The sequence below is a fragment of the Cavia porcellus genome, unplaced genomic scaffold, assembly GCF_034190915.1.
Source record: "Cavia porcellus strain 051 isolate PalLab524CR breed Dunkin Hartley unplaced genomic scaffold, mCavPor4.1 scaffold_7, whole genome shotgun sequence".
Classification (NCBI taxonomy): domain Eukaryota; kingdom Metazoa; phylum Chordata; class Mammalia; order Rodentia; family Caviidae; genus Cavia; species Cavia porcellus.
The window spans coordinates 18225142-18240381 of record NW_026947490.1 but is presented as its reverse complement, the minus strand read 5'-3'; the positions used below and the strand labels follow the sequence as shown (position 1 = coordinate 18240381).

The window sequence follows — 15240 nt, the reverse complement described above, 5'->3', positions numbered from 1 at the left end:
CCCCATGCCACAGCTGTCTGTGGAAATAACGTCCCGCCGGTGGCGGAGCATCGTAAGATGGCGGCCGTGGCTGAACAGAAAATGGCGGCCTGTGCGTTATTTCCTGTACTGACGGAAGAGGGGGGAGTTCCCATGCGGCGGCATCACGGCGAGGGACCGCTTCCGGGAATGAGTTCCAGGGCGGAGCAGAAGGTTCTGTCTCCCTCCCCTGCCAGGGGGCGCTCAGAAGCTCTCTGCTTTTTCGTAAGCCTAGCTGAGCGGAGCGCAATTCACGGCGCAACGCAGCGAAAGAGCCTTGCGTCTCCCCATCAAGCGACTTAGGCCCCTGACAGCTGGTCTCTTTGGCCTCCTCACCATTCAACCTTCCCTCGTCCTTGGAGTCAGACGACTCCGAGGCTTGAGCCCCGTCCTCCTCCTTAACATCTTTGTTCCCCTTGACGGACCCCTCTCGGGAGCTCCCTGACTGGGGCTGCTCAAATACCCTGCGTACTTTTGTAAGCTCTTGAGAGCTTTCCCTGCAACCACCCTCACTCTTAGTGCCGCTACCTAGCATGTTTCCCATTTTTTAATATGTTACTCACCGCGTGAGGCCCAAGGAATCCGCCACTTACGCGTGAGTCTGAGAGGAGTCTACAAACCCTGTAGGTGCGCGCCACCCAGGGCCCAGGTTTATCCTCTACTCACCTGTCTTGCAGCTCTGCGTTGGAGCATTGTCCACTGCCACGTCTCGGGGGTGATCAGTCCCCGTACGGGCCACCAGATGTCGGTGTCACTCCCGGCCGGCAGGAAGGACACACAACAAAGGCTGGCAGTGGACAACCTTTTCTTTTATTTTCCTTCTCCGTACAGCCTGCCCCGGGAATCCTCCCGGCCGAAGCCTCTGTTGGTCCGCTCCCCGCGGCTCCTTGCGTGCTTCTTCTGCTTCCTTTTTTCGTGGCGGGAGAGGCACTCACTTTTATAGGGTTACAGTGGCCAATCAGTTCAAAGCGCGTGATGCGGGCTGATTGGCTAACATCAGTTGTTGCTAGGCAGACTATCTTACAGGGCGGGTTGTGAAGCAGGAGATCTTACAGGGCGGGTTGTTTACCAAGCAGGAAGGAGGAGATCTTACAGGGCGGGTTGTTTACCAAGCAGGAGATAAGCGCCATCTTAGCACACTCGATGGGAGGGGTAATCTAGCTCAGGCTTTGCTCTTTCCTACAGGCCTCACGTCCGCCAAGTAAGGCGACCGGGCTCGGCCGTGGCTCCCAACAATTACTGTGTAGTAATCCAGAAAGGTGCCTTCCCTTCCAACAGGCAAGCGCTCTGAGAATTTCTAAATGTCTGTAATCAGGATCAAGGTTTTAGCTCTGTCTTACCTTCTGGCCCTGAGACTATCCTATGAAGCAGGAATTTCTCATTAGTTGTTTTACATCAGAGAAAGCATCCACTGCCAAGTAACTGGTCCATGATCTGTCACTTTACAATCAACCTTCCATCCCAGATAGACTGACTGTTCTGCCACTCCTCTGTCTCATCAAGGAGACTGGGATGTGACTGTGATGGGGTCAAAGAAAGAGGAGCCAGAGTTGGACCTTTCACCTCTAATCCGTTTCTTCTCAACTTTTGACCTTGAGGCTGAAAAGCCTCAAGGTTTTCCATCATTTAAGCTGCTTAATTCTCCACTGCAGAGAAGTGTCACGACTTTCCAACCTCTGTTCAGGTACTGGAACTGGTGTGCCTGTTACTCTCTGGTTTCCAGTCAAATAGAGCGTTGTTTTCACTTTTTGACTGTCAGTTCATTAACCCTCTTCCAGGCAGATTATATTTCCTACTTAGAGCAACTCCATGGACCCTATCTCCTGATCTACTCTGCCTGTTTTTCTTTTTGTTAGTGTATCAAGGCCATCTGTGTTGGAGATTATAGTCAACTTTCTCTCCCACATTTCTGCTCTGCTATTTCTCTGCCATTGGTTGTCCACTTTTCTCCTTCATTCCGCTGTCTGCCCCGTTCATTGAGGTCTTTCTGTCACTCTGGCAGGAATCCTGGTGATTTTTTTGTCTGTCTAGGATGTCCTTCAGTAATTTAGTAGGGTGGATTGGTGGTCACCAACTCCCACATTTCCTTTGAGTCATGGAATCATCTTGTATGTCCATTAAATTTGAGAGACAGTTTTGCAGGGCACATCCGTGTGGCTTGCAGGTTATTTTCCTTCCGAGCTTGGAATACGTGGCTCCATGCTATGCTCTTTCTGACTTGATACTTTGTGTTAAGAAGTCTTTCATGATTTTGATGAGATTTCCTTTATGTGTGTTGTGTTTGTTTTCTCTGTCCGCTTTTAATATTCTGTTGTTGTGATCAATTCTGGGATCTTGACTTTTATATATCTGAGTGTAAATATGTTTTTGTTTTGGCTGGCTGGAGTTCTGCATGCCTCATATATCTGAATATTATTTCCTTTTCTGATGCTTGGCAAGCTTTCCTTAATGTTTCCAGTGAATAGCTTTTGTATTTCTTTTCTCTTTACTCCTTCTTCTTTGCTGATTATTTGAAATAGTTAGGGTGTAGGTCCACGTGCTGCCTTCCAGGCTTTGTGCTCTTACTTCTTGGTTCCTTGTTATTTTTAGGGGATTTTTCTTTCCCTGATCACACAGTGCAAAACCAGCTTCAACTTTTTAAAATCAGACTTTAGTTTTTGTTAAGGAATATCGCCATCTTTCAATGGATGTTTTAGTTTCCTGATAATCTCTTTGAATCTGGTTCATGTTTTCTAGATTTTTTTTATATTCTTCACTAAAGTTTTCACTTCTTTTTCTGGGTTCCTCCACTCTTTTTATCCAGTTGAGCACTACTCAGCCATAAAGAAGAATCACATTGAGATATTTATAAATAAATGGGAACAGCTTGAGAACATACTCTTGAGTGAAACAAATCAAACTCACGTGTGTGAATACCAAATAGTTTCCCTAGTGTAAGAAATGGGATAAATACGTAAAAGTATGTGGTGATCATGAATCCCCATTATACGGCTTTGAAGACTTATAAAGTCATCACTCCTTAACTGTAATGTTTTTATTGTGGGCTGTTTGAGTGTATTGTCTGTGATGGTATGTACAGGCATTTTGAAGAAAACAAGACATTGTAATAGCTCGAGGTGATTTCCTATCATCTTGTTTTAAAATCCCATCAGACTGTTTTGCTTCTGTCTCCATTGAATCTTATTGGAGTTTATTGTATATGATAGTATAAACAAAATCTTTTATAGGCAAAGAGATAATATAGAAACTATTGTTTCTTTTGTGTTAGCTGGTTCTAAATACCCTGTAATACTTGAAGCCTCTTGAATGGTTTCACACTGTCTTGATATGTTTGATACTATAGTGTACGAAGTTATAATCAAATATTTCAAGGAAAGAAACCGTACAGTAACTACTATTATGTCGGGTTATCTTTTTTTTTTTTTTTTGTCTTTTTCCTTTTTATCGGTACCAGGGATCGAACTCATGACTGCCTGCTTTCAAGGCAGGCGCTTATGCCACTGAGCTAAACCCCCAGCCCCTTAAGTCGGGTTATCTTGTGGTGAAACACTATGTTGCTTAAACAGTTGTGTTCTGAACTTCTTGATATGTTGTTATGTCCTCTTTTACCTCAATCTCCCTCCTTTATTAAGTGAATTATTATTTTTAATTAAGGGAAAAAATAAAACAATTAGCAGGATATATTATAGTAATAATTTTGATTTCGTGTTATCTTTAATGAATCCCTGTATTGTTCTCACCATCCTGCTTTCACTGATTTTACTCTATTCTGTTCTGTTCGATAGTATCAACTTTGAGGGTATAGGCAACAACTTTAAGGCAATAAGATTCACTATGATATCCATTCTTGTTTGACTATTAGGTTCCTTTGAATTCGCGTAATGTCTCCAATGTTTCGGTTTTATTAGTTTTGTTCTGTACTGTTTTGTTCAGTTTTCTTATACCTGATGCTATAGACAATAATTTTATGGTAGCAAGAGGCATTATAGTAACCATTGTTGATTACCTTGTACTCTGTTTTTACATCATATACTATGTCCATCCTTTGTTTTGACTGATTCTCTTTGTTTTGTCACAATTGGTTTTATTCTCTTCCAAAAAAGTACTAAGAACTGTGGGATCAATAAAACCCAAAATGTGAAATTGATATTGCTAAAAAGAGAGGAAAAGAAAGTCCTCTAAAGGATGCAAATGCAAGTGTGTTTAGATGTGTAAAACAGATGATCATATTACTAAGTATTTGTTGAATCATTGAACACACCAGTTTGCAGTCTCACTGAATGCCACTTTGTAGGCTTCTATTTTGTAACTTGAACAACTATTTCTAAGATGACGATATGTAATCTATTAGTGAGTGATTTCTTATGGTTTATTTTTTTTGAAATTTTGTATTACTGATACCCTTTTACTGTTTGGGTTTATTTCTCTTTGAGTAAATTTTTTTAAAAAAACTGATAATATTGAAATATTTTGAAAAACATGGATGCAACTAGAAACCATACTGATGAGCAAAATAAATCAAACTCATACATATAAATACCTTATACTCTCCCGAGTTTAAGAAAATGTAACAGTACATAAGAGCATAGAGTAATCTTGATTCCCATTACATTGTTCTGAAACCTTATCATGTCTCCATTCATTCATTGGAGTGGTTTTATCCTAGGTTGTTTGATTTTATTATCTGTGATAGTAGAAAGAGCTCTTTCATACAAAAGAAGACATTAGAATCGTCTGAGTGGACTTAGAATCATCTTAGTCTGAAGTCCTACCAAGGTTTTGTTTTTCGTTTGCCTTTGGTACTGTCCTGTTATATGTTATTGGATATTATGTGTGATAGTACAAACAATTTTCCTATGGAAAATGAGATCATATTGTAGCCATTGTTGGTTTTCTAAACTTGGGTTCTGAAAGCCCTGTAATGCTTTCATTCTTTTGAATTGTTTTATATTGTTTTGTTATGCTTGATTCTATCGTATATGAAGCTATGCTCAACTATTTGAAAGAAAGAGACATTATGGTAGTTACTGTTAATCAGGGGTTGTCTTATGGTGAAATGCTGTGTTACTTGCATTCTTCTTATCTGATCCGCTTTCCTATGTCCTCATTAGACAGAGAGAGAGAGAGAGAGAGAGAGAGAGAGAGAGAGACAGAGAGAGAGAGAGAGAGAGACAGAGAGAGAGAGACTCAGACACAGAGAGACAGAGACAGAGAGAGAATAGACTTGGTTAAATCTGTTAAAAAATGCAATGTGGATGTGTGGCCCATGCTTGCAATCCTAGAACTCGCAGAGGTTGAGGCCACAGGACCCCAAGTTTGAGACCAGGTCGGGCATTTAGCAATTGAAGGAGACCCTAACTAAAAGTAAAAATAAAAATGGGCAGATGCTGTACATCTCAGTGTGATGTCCCTGGCTCTCACTCCCAGAGCCAGAAAATGAAACAGAGAAAAACAGCCTGAAGTTGCCTCAACCTGGCCTCCCAAATGGCCACAATCCAAGCTCCTTAACTTACACTACTGGGTCCTCTGTGCAGATCTTCCAGGACAACTGTATGTAGTTTCTTTGCCAGCCAGGTTGGTTGTGGAGGGCTTTCCAGGTCCCAGGGGAGGGGGAGCAGGTCTCAGCAGCGCAAGTGCCCCTCTAGCCCACCCTGTAGGGTTTCACGCCCTCCCCTTCCCGGTCACAGATCCACAGATTTTCTCAGCATCATGTTGATTGACTCATTTGTCCCCAGTGAAAGTTTGGTACATTTTGTCTCTTTTCTGTGTACCTGATTTTCCTAAGGATTCCTCTACTATATCAGGTCAGGAATTTTTTGCTTTGGATTGGTTTTTTGTATCTTTCTTCCTTCGTTTCTTTCTTTCTATCTTTCTTTCTTTCTTTCTTTCTTTCTTTCTTTCTTTCTGTCTGTGTGTCTGTGTGTCTTTCTTTGTTTCTTTCTTTCTCTCTTTGTTTCGTACACCTTTTTTTTGTATTGTTTGAAACAGATAATAGTTTTATAGCTCAGGCTTGCCTTGAACTGTAGGCTATCCTCTTGCCTCAGCCTCTCATATGCTGAGATTGTAGGTGTGCATGGCACCACCCTGCTAGGAATCCGTTTCCAATCACCCTTCACTTTCATCACCTGGCACAACAGCAGACCCAGCCTAGGTCAGTGGTGGTGACATTGGGGCACTCAGGACACAGGAGCCCTGCAAAGCTCTCTGTCCCTGGCTAGCCAAGTCACAGTAGCATTGCCCCAGCAGCAGAGCATTCCAGGGTCATGCTAGTGTTAGTGGTTCGACATAAATAAGTGGGATTGAAACTGCAGTTGGAGACTTCAATCTTAAAAGTTCACCATCAGTGGCCTCGGTTTGGAGACAGCCAGAGTGACCAATAGACAGAGACACACACACCGACAAACAGACACACACACACACACACACAAACACACACACAGACACACACACACAAACACACACACACCCACACACACACACTCTCACTTGGATTATGGATAAATTGGGCCTGGAATGTGTAGGGTGGATTAAGGAGGGGGTGTGGCTACCTCAACACACTATTTAAACCAGGCAGCCCAACGCTTCAGGCCACTAAACTGAGGAGCCATAGGTGATACAGTTGGTCGTGCCCTAACACTGTCTTGCAGCTGCCATGTCCAGCAAACCAGGTAAGTCGAGGCATTCTGGGAAGGTGGAGCTGAGGGGCTGGTAGTGGGGGAACCCTGGGAGAGATGCAAGGACTTTGTGGTGGTTCCCGGGCTCCATGAATTTTTTCTCCAGGGGCTGAGTAGAATAATCTTTGTCGCCCTCTACACATTGAAAGTTGATATGTTAGGTTTGTTGCAGATACCTGCTTGCAGGTTTGTTTATTTCCTTATAATTCTATAGTCTATGTATTTTAAAGTTTGAAGTTGTCAAACGAATCAACGTTATTGAGCATTGTATTTATAAGACTTGTTAAAACGTATATTTTTGCTTTGGAGAATCTTTGTTTCTTTGGAATCAGGATCTCACTCTCTAGATAGGCTTGCCCTTAACTTGGTTCCATAGCCCAGCAGACCTGGAACTCGAACGGATCCTTCTGCCTCAGGCTCTTAAGTGTTCGAATTAGAAGAATGGGCTACCACATACACCAATAATTTTCATTTTTGAGGGGTTTTCTTGTTGGTTTGGTTTGCTTTTGGATTTTTCTCGTGTGATTAGGGATAGACTTCTTTTGTTGCTGTTTCTGTTTTGTTTTGTTTTGTTTTGTTTTGTTTTGTTTTTTGTAGCAGGGATGGAAGTTCAATTCTTGTGTTTCCCAAAGGAGCCCTTGGGCCGCCCAGCTAAATCACTGGCCCCTTGGAGGGAGGGTCTTACTGCTTAGTCCAAGTTGGCCTTGAATTCACTGTTTTGGCCCAGGCAGGCTGGGATTACAGGTGTGCACCACTATGCGCAGATTTGCAGTACTTTGGTTGATATCATTTCCAAATCTTCTATTTTGTACTCATTGCCAAGGATACATGCCCCATCTGATTTTCTGTATTTTCAAGGCATTCTAGATATATGTGTGCAATATATTCTAGTAATATGACACTGACAATTTAATGTTGGAGTGTTTGTTTTTGCTTTTTCTTTTGTGGTGTGGTAGCGTGATCAAACTGAGGACCTCATACTTGCCAGACAGACGCTTATGTGACTGAGCTAAACCCCTGGCCATTTATTTAATAAACTTAGAGTTTATCCTGCTGCCACCCTCCTTTTCCTGCTCAGTTTCCTTTTTCTGTCTCGAGCTCTATTTTGCTCTATCTATCTCTGTCTCTGTCACTCCTTGAATACCATGCTTCAAAATTTTCAACAATGCCCTCTTTCGTCAGACAGGAATGGAAAAATGTTTTTGTAAAACTCTGTGGTCCTGGGGATTCAGCTCAGTGGCCCAGCACTTGCCTGGCCAGAGCGAGGTTGTGATTTCGATGCCAATTGTTAAAAAGATTCTAAAAAATCTATGTATTGGATCATTTGTGTTCACTGACGGAGAATTAGGCAGCATGTTGGCAGTTTGGGTGCAGTGTGTGTGTAGATGCATGAAGGCGTGGGTTTGAGTTTGTGTGTGCCCACTTAGCAATGTGGGAAAACAAAGTCTCTTATAAATAGAAGAGACCATGGAATATGGATTGCCATAACATTAAGTAGTACTGGGTAAGAAGGTATTAGATATTTGAAACCATAGTATAATCTCCTATTCTGCACAAATACTGTACACTAAACTTACTTCTTTGGAAATTCACAACTTTGCAATGTCTACGATTTATGTGGCACCATTTTACCCTAGAGAAACAGAAGCAAACGATGAGGGGAGCAGGTCTCTAAATGACAGAGCCAGTAGAGGAGAGAATCAGCATGCATTCTGCTTCTTAGCTGCTAGCCACACAGATCCCACGAAGAAATGACCAAATCAGTAGCCAGCTCTTTAGGGTCTGAAAGCACCTCTGAGTCTGAATGCTTAGTGTACCAGGGTCTCAAGTACTGCTTGAGCATTGTGAAACCCTGAGTCTACTGTTACTCTTACCCCAATGCTGTATTCTCTCCCATTAAGAAACAGGGTACCTGGAGCTAGAGAGGAATGTGGTTCCATGGGTGAACTCTTTGGGCCAAGCATGAAATGCACATTTGGGTATGATTATAACACATGCTTTTGCCCTTTCCGTGTGGATAGTGCTTTCATGCAAGTCTTTGTCTCTTCCCTCCGCAGACAAGATAGAATACAGGCACAAGCCACGAACTGACTTTACCCCATCCCAACGCTCAGTACTGCTGAGTGCCTTTGAGAAGAACAATCATCCAGGGCACGATGTTACAAAAGAATTAGCTACAAAAATCAATGTTGATGAAACGGTGATAAAAGTAAGTACCTGAGTGTGTGTCTCTAGGTGGTACACCTGACCCAGAAAGCCACACGCTTTCAACCACCAGCATACAAGTCCCATACTTTGCCAGGTGCAGTGCGTTTGGACAGCGGTGAAATATGGCATAGTTTCACTTCACCCATGTTCACTTTTGGAGGCAGACTGAGGCTGACCCAAAAGACTTGTCTTCCTCAAGTAATAAGTGCAAGGGCCAGATTTTAACTGATCCACAGCACACTGCCTGGGACCCTTTGAATCTGGATCTGAGATCTTGCCCTTTGGGTTGTTTTCCGATTAGCAGCACACTCTTGTAATGGGCAACCTAGTGCTCAAGAATTGAGGCACTTCCTGGAGCTGGGAGTTAGTCCCTCCCAAGCCCACGTTCTGAGTACAAATTACTTCTCATCAGGCTTCACATCTTAAAGTGGACTTCCTCTCCATACCATTCCTTAGAAGAGAAACACCAAACCCAGTGAGTCTTTATACAAACACAGCGGGTAGATATCTAGATACTGCTCAGTCAGAACATTCAAATTCATTCTGATGTCTTCCTAGCCTTTCTCAAGGTAGTGAGGGCAAAATCCCTTCATGGAGCTGAAGCAACCCAAGCTCCATTCCCATTCCTTGCTCTCAGTCATTGCAATGTATTCTTGCAAAATTTGGAGCAACCACTAATGCAGAACTACACGCAGCACCCTTTGTTTAACCCTCCGGCATTGAGAGTTTGCCCCTTCCTACTCTACGCATTGCCAGTAAAACCCAATACCCCCCCCCCCCTTTACCCTCCCGGAACCAGAACAGCACAGGATACAAAGTACTTCCCCTGTTCAGATCAGTCCACAGCAATTGGAGATCACCTTTCTGACCCAAAAACCTCACATCCTAGGGAACAGGAAAATAAAGCTTTGGGTTCATACCCATTTATTGAACTGCTTCTCTCTTCCCTGTAGATCTGGTTTAAGAACCAGCGTAGCAAACGGAAGAAAGATCAGCTAAAACTGAAGCTAGCTTCTTTGCCCGGAACATCCACGCAGACCTCTTCAGAAAAGAAGGAGCACGTCCTACAAAGTCCTGTTGCAAGTTGTTCACCGATATCTTCCATTTCAGATGACCATGTCTGTGACCGAGCAGAGCGTTTTGAGAAAGATATCAGTAGAAGACACGGAGCCTCTGTGTTTGGTTCGTCATTCCAAAGTCAACCTGATGGAACTCAGGGACACGTCGTCTACGTCGAAGATTTTGACATTGATGACACAGATAAACTTATAGAAATGTATTATCTGCCTGGGGAAGATGATCCCAGCAGTCTAGATATATACCTCCCCCCAGGCTGCCTGCAGTGAAGAAGTGAGCATGGTGCTGATGGGCAGAGTGACTCATGCCACCCACAACTTTGGACACAAGCCTCCATTTTCAAGCATGGTTCCCAACTGATTTCCATTTTTTGCAGCAGAGCTTTGAGGACTTGTCATTTCACAGAAGGCAATAAAATAGCCATGTCACTGTCAATGTTGCCTGTTTCCGAGTGTTTTGTATTCCCCCTCCAATCTTTTCAGTACCCTGAACACTCCGCTTGGGAAGGAAATCAGCAGCATGGGGAAATTTAGATTCCTGATTCTCCCTCACCCCTAAGTGCATTGAATATCACGTGCATGGATTCTCTCTGCATACAATGACAAACAGTTCTAGAAGGCCCCTAGCAATACTGCCTGAGAAAATAGTTACATGCAACAGGCAGGAAAGGCCTAGGCTCTCATTGAAAGCAAGACACCCTTACTGTAGTGCCATCTTGCTGGGAAGGAATCTCATTTTGAAGAAAGTGCAAATCAGAAGAACTTACACTCCCGGCTCATGCTGGTTGCTGAGAATATTTCAGATAAGTGTTGCAAGGAAAGACACTTGTTTCCTTAAAGAGGAGTTAGCTAATCTCTGCAGAGGCAGACAGCAATAGTGAGGTATCAGGTGGAATGAAATGGCACTGCCTCCTCTGGTCCTGAGTGAAATGAAAGATGGGAGAACATGCCAGCTTTTAGGAGAGCCAAACAGGATCATTTCCATGGTACATCTTCTGTTGGCAGAGGTGCTTGTGTGGAACAGAGTGACACTAGGGATGTGATGTAAGGTGTCTTTATGGGTAGGACATGTTCATGTATGGCCAGCATGGTCCCGTATTCGGACCTGGATTGTCCAGCTGAATGTGAATCTCATTGAGAGGACGCAGCTTCCTTAGGAGGTGGGCAGATAACCGAGATGCGTGTACGTGAGCATGACTGTTGCAGTCATACTGTACAATTTTGTTTCACAACTGTGACCATGTGTAAATGAATGCCGGAGCAGTAGCACAGCATCACTGCATAGGACCTTTAGCAGGAGCGTGTGCAGTGTACAATTCAGAGCAATCTTAGCTGGACTGTCTAGGAGCATATGAGCTGTTAGCGATAGAACCTGGTGTCTTGCGTATGCTAATCATGAAGACTGTTACTGAGCAACGTTGTTGGATCTCATTTTAACATTTTTAGATGTTACAACGTGATTACTGTGTAGTAATCCAGAAAGGTGCCTTCCCTTCCAACAGGGAAGCGCTCTGAGGATTTCTAAATGTCTGTAATCAGGATCAAGGTTTTAGCTCTGTCTTACCTTCTGGCCCTGAGAATATCCTATGAAGCAGGAATTTCTCATTAGTTGTTTTACATCAGAGAAAGCGTCCACTGCCAAGTAACTGGTCCATGATCTGTCACTTTACAATCAACCTTCCATCCCAGATAGACTGACTGTTCTGCCACTCCTCTGTCTCATCAAGGAGACTGGGATGTGACTGTGATGGGGTCAAAGAAAGAGGAGCCAGAGTTGGACCTTTCACCTCTAATCCGTTTCTTCTCAACTTTTGACCTTGAGGCTGAAAAGCCTCAAGGTTTTCCATCATTTAAGCTGCTTAAGTCTCCACTGCAGAGAAGTGTCATGACTTTCCAACCTCTCTTCAGGCACTGGAACTGGTGTGCCTGTTACGCTCTGGTTTCCAGTCAAATAGAGCGTTGTTTTCACTTTTTGACTGTCAGTTCATTAACCCTCTTCCAGGCAGATTATATTTCCTACTTAGAGCAACTCCATGGACCCTATCTCCTGATCTACTCTGCCTGTTTTTCTTTTTGTTAGTGTATCAAGGCCATCTATGTTGGAGATTATAGTCAACTTTCTCTGCCACATTTCTGCTTTGCTATTTCTCTGCCATTGGTTGTCTACTTTTCTCCTTCATTCCGCTGTCTGCCCCGTTCATTGAGGTCTTTCTGTCACTCTTGCAGGAATCCTGGTGATGTTTTTGTCTGTCTAGGATGTCCTTCAGTAATTTAGTAGGGTGGATTGGTGGTCACCAACTCCCACATTTCCTTTGAGTCATGGAAACATCTTGTATGTCCATTAAATTTGAGAGACAGTTTTGCAGGGCACATCCGTGTGGCTTGCAGGTTATTTTCCTTCCGAGCTTGGAATACGTGGCTCCATGCTATGCTCTTTCTGACTTGATACTTTGTGTTAAGAAGTCTTTCATGATTTTGATGAGATTTCCTTTATGTGTGTTGTGTTTGTTTTCTGTGTCCGCTTTTCATATTCTGTTGTTGTGATCAATTCTGGGATCTTGACTTTTATATATCTGAGTGTAAATATGTTTTTGTTTTGGCTGGCTGGAGTTCTGCATGCCTCATATATCTGAATATTATTTCCTTTTCTGATGCTTGGCAAGCTTTCCTTAATGTTTTCAGTGAATAGCTTTTGTATTTCTTTTCTCTTTACTCCTTCTTCTTTGCTGATTATTTGAAATTCTTAGGGTATAGGTCCACGTGCTGCCTTCCAGCCTTTGTGCTCTTACTTCTTGGTTCCTTATTATTTTTAGGGGATTTTTCTTTCGCTGATCACACAGTGCAAATCCAGCTTCAACTTTTTAAAATCTGACTTTAGTTTTTGGTAAGGAATATCGCCATCTTTCAATGGATGTTTTAGTTTCCTGATAATCTCTTTGAATCTGGTTCATGTTTTCTAGATTTTTTTTATATTCTTCACTAAAGTTTTCACTTCTTTTTCTGGGTTCCTCCACTCTTTTTATCCAGTTGAGCACTACTCAGCCATAAAGAAGAATCACATTGAGATATTTATAAATAAATGGGAACAGCTTGAGAACATACTCTTGAGTGAAACAAATCAAACTCACGTGTGTGAATACCGAATAGTTTCCCTAGTGTAAGAAATGGGATAAATACGTAAAAGTATGTGGTGATCATGAATCCCCATTATACGGCTTTGAAGACTTATAAAGTCATCACTCCTTAACTGTAATGTTTTTATTGTGGGCTGTTTGAGTGTATTGTCTGTGATGGTGTGTACAGGCATTTTGAAGAAAACAAGACATTGTAATAGCTCGAGGTGATTTCCTATCATCTTGTTTTAAAATCCCATCAGACTGTTTTGCTTCTGTCTCCACTGAATCTTATTGGAGTTTATTGTATATGATAGTATAAACAAAATCTTTTATAGGCAAAGAGATAATATAGAAACTATTGTTTCTTTTGTGTTAGCTGGTTCTAAATACCCTGTAATACTTGAAGCCTCTTGAATGGTTTCGCACTGTCTTGATATGTTTGATACTATAGTGTACGAAGTTATAATCAAATATTTCAAGGAAAGAAACCGTACGGTAACTACTATTATGTCGGGTTATCTTTTTTTTTTTTTTTTGTCATTTTCCTTTTTATCGGTACCAGGGATCGAACTCATGACTGCCTGCTTTCAAGGCAGGCGCTTATGCCACTGAGCTAAACCCCCAGCCCCTTAAGTCGGGTTATCTTGTGGTGAAACACTATGTTGCTTAAACAGTTGTGTTCTGAACTTCTTGATATGTTGTTATGTCCTCTTTTACCTCAATCTCCCTCCTTTATTAAGTGAATTATTATTTTTAATTAAGGGAAAAAATAAAACAATTAGCAGGATATATTATAGTAATAATTTTGATTTCCTGTTATCTTTAATGAATCCCTGTATTGTTCTCACCATCCTGCTTTCACTGATTTTACTCTATTCTGTTCTGTTCGATAGTATCAACTTTGAGGGTATAGGCAACTACTTTAAGGCAATAAGATTCACTATGATATCCATTCTTGTTTGACTATTAGGTTCCTTTGAATTCGCGTAATGTCTCCAATGTTTCCGTTTTATTAGTTTTGTTCTGTACTGTTTTGTTCAGGTTTCTTATACCTGATGCTATAGTCAATAATTTTATGGTAGCAAGAGGCATTATAGTAACCATTGTTGATTACCTTGTATTCTGTTTTTAGATCATATACTATGTCCATCCTTTGTTTTGACTGATTCTCTTTGTTTTGTCACAATTGGTTTTATTCTCTTCCAAAAAAGTACTAAGAACTGAGGGATCAATAAAACCCAAAATGTGAAATTGATATTGCTAAAAAGAGAGGAAAAGAAAGTCCTCTAAAGGATGCAAATGCAAGTGTGTTTAGATGTGTAAAACAGATGATCATATTACTAAGTATTTGTTGAATCATTGAACACACCAGTTTGCAGTCTCACTGAATGCCACTTTGTAGGCTTCTATTTTGTAACTTGAACAACTATTTCTAAGATGACGATATGTAATCTATTAGTGAGTGATTTCTTATGGTTTATTTTTTTGAAATTTTGTATTACTGATACCCTTTTACTGTTTGGGTTTATTTCTCTTTGAGTAAATTTTTTTAAAAAAACTGATAATATTGAAATATTTTGAAAAACATGGATGCAACTAGAAACCATACTGATAAGCGAAATAAATCAAACTCACACTTATAAATACCTTATACTCTCCCGAGTTTAAGAAAATGTAACAGTACATAAGAGCATAGAGTAATCTTGATTCCCATTACACTGTTCTGAAACCTTATCATGTCTCCATTGATTCATTGGAGTGGTTTTATCCTAGGTTGTTTGATTTTATTATCTGTGATAGTAGAAAGAGCTCTTTCATAGAAAAGAAGACATTAGAATCGTCAGAGTGGACTTAGAATCATCTTAGTCTGAAGTCCTACCAAGTTTTTGTTTTTTGTTTGCCTTTGGTACTGTCCTGTTATATGTTATTGGATATTATGTGTGATAGTACAAACAATTTTCCTATGGAAAATGAGATAATATTGTATCCATTGTTGGTTTTCTAAAATTGGGTTCTGAAAGCCCTGTAATGCTTTCATTCTTTTGAATTGTATTATATTGTTTTGTTATGCTTGATTCTATCGTATATGAAGCTATGCTCAACTATTTCAAAGAAAGAGACATTATGGTAGTTACTGTTAATCAGGGG

At 41.4% G+C, this 15240-nt stretch overlaps 1 protein-coding gene across 1 annotated transcript; it reads left to right on the top strand.

Moving 5' to 3' along the window:
- The first annotated feature begins 6670 nt into the window (after positions 1-6670).
- LOC134476795 (paired-like homeodomain transcription factor LEUTX) lies at positions 6671-10246 on the top strand. Its single transcript, XM_063252453.1, has 3 exons — positions 6671-6686; positions 8750-8901; positions 9854-10246. The coding sequence occupies exons 1-3, from the start codon at positions 6671-6673 to the stop codon at positions 10244-10246; spliced, it is 561 nt and encodes a 186-aa protein (XP_063108523.1).
- Positions 10247-15240: the final 4994 nt, after the last annotated feature.

Bases quoted from the DNA above. Each gene is read 5' to 3' on its own strand.
- LOC134476795 (XM_063252453.1), top strand. The intron at 8,902-9,853 runs GTAAGTACCTGA...TCTTCCCTGTAG, and splicing joins TTGATGAAACGGTGATAAAA to ATCTGGTTTAAGAACCAGCG.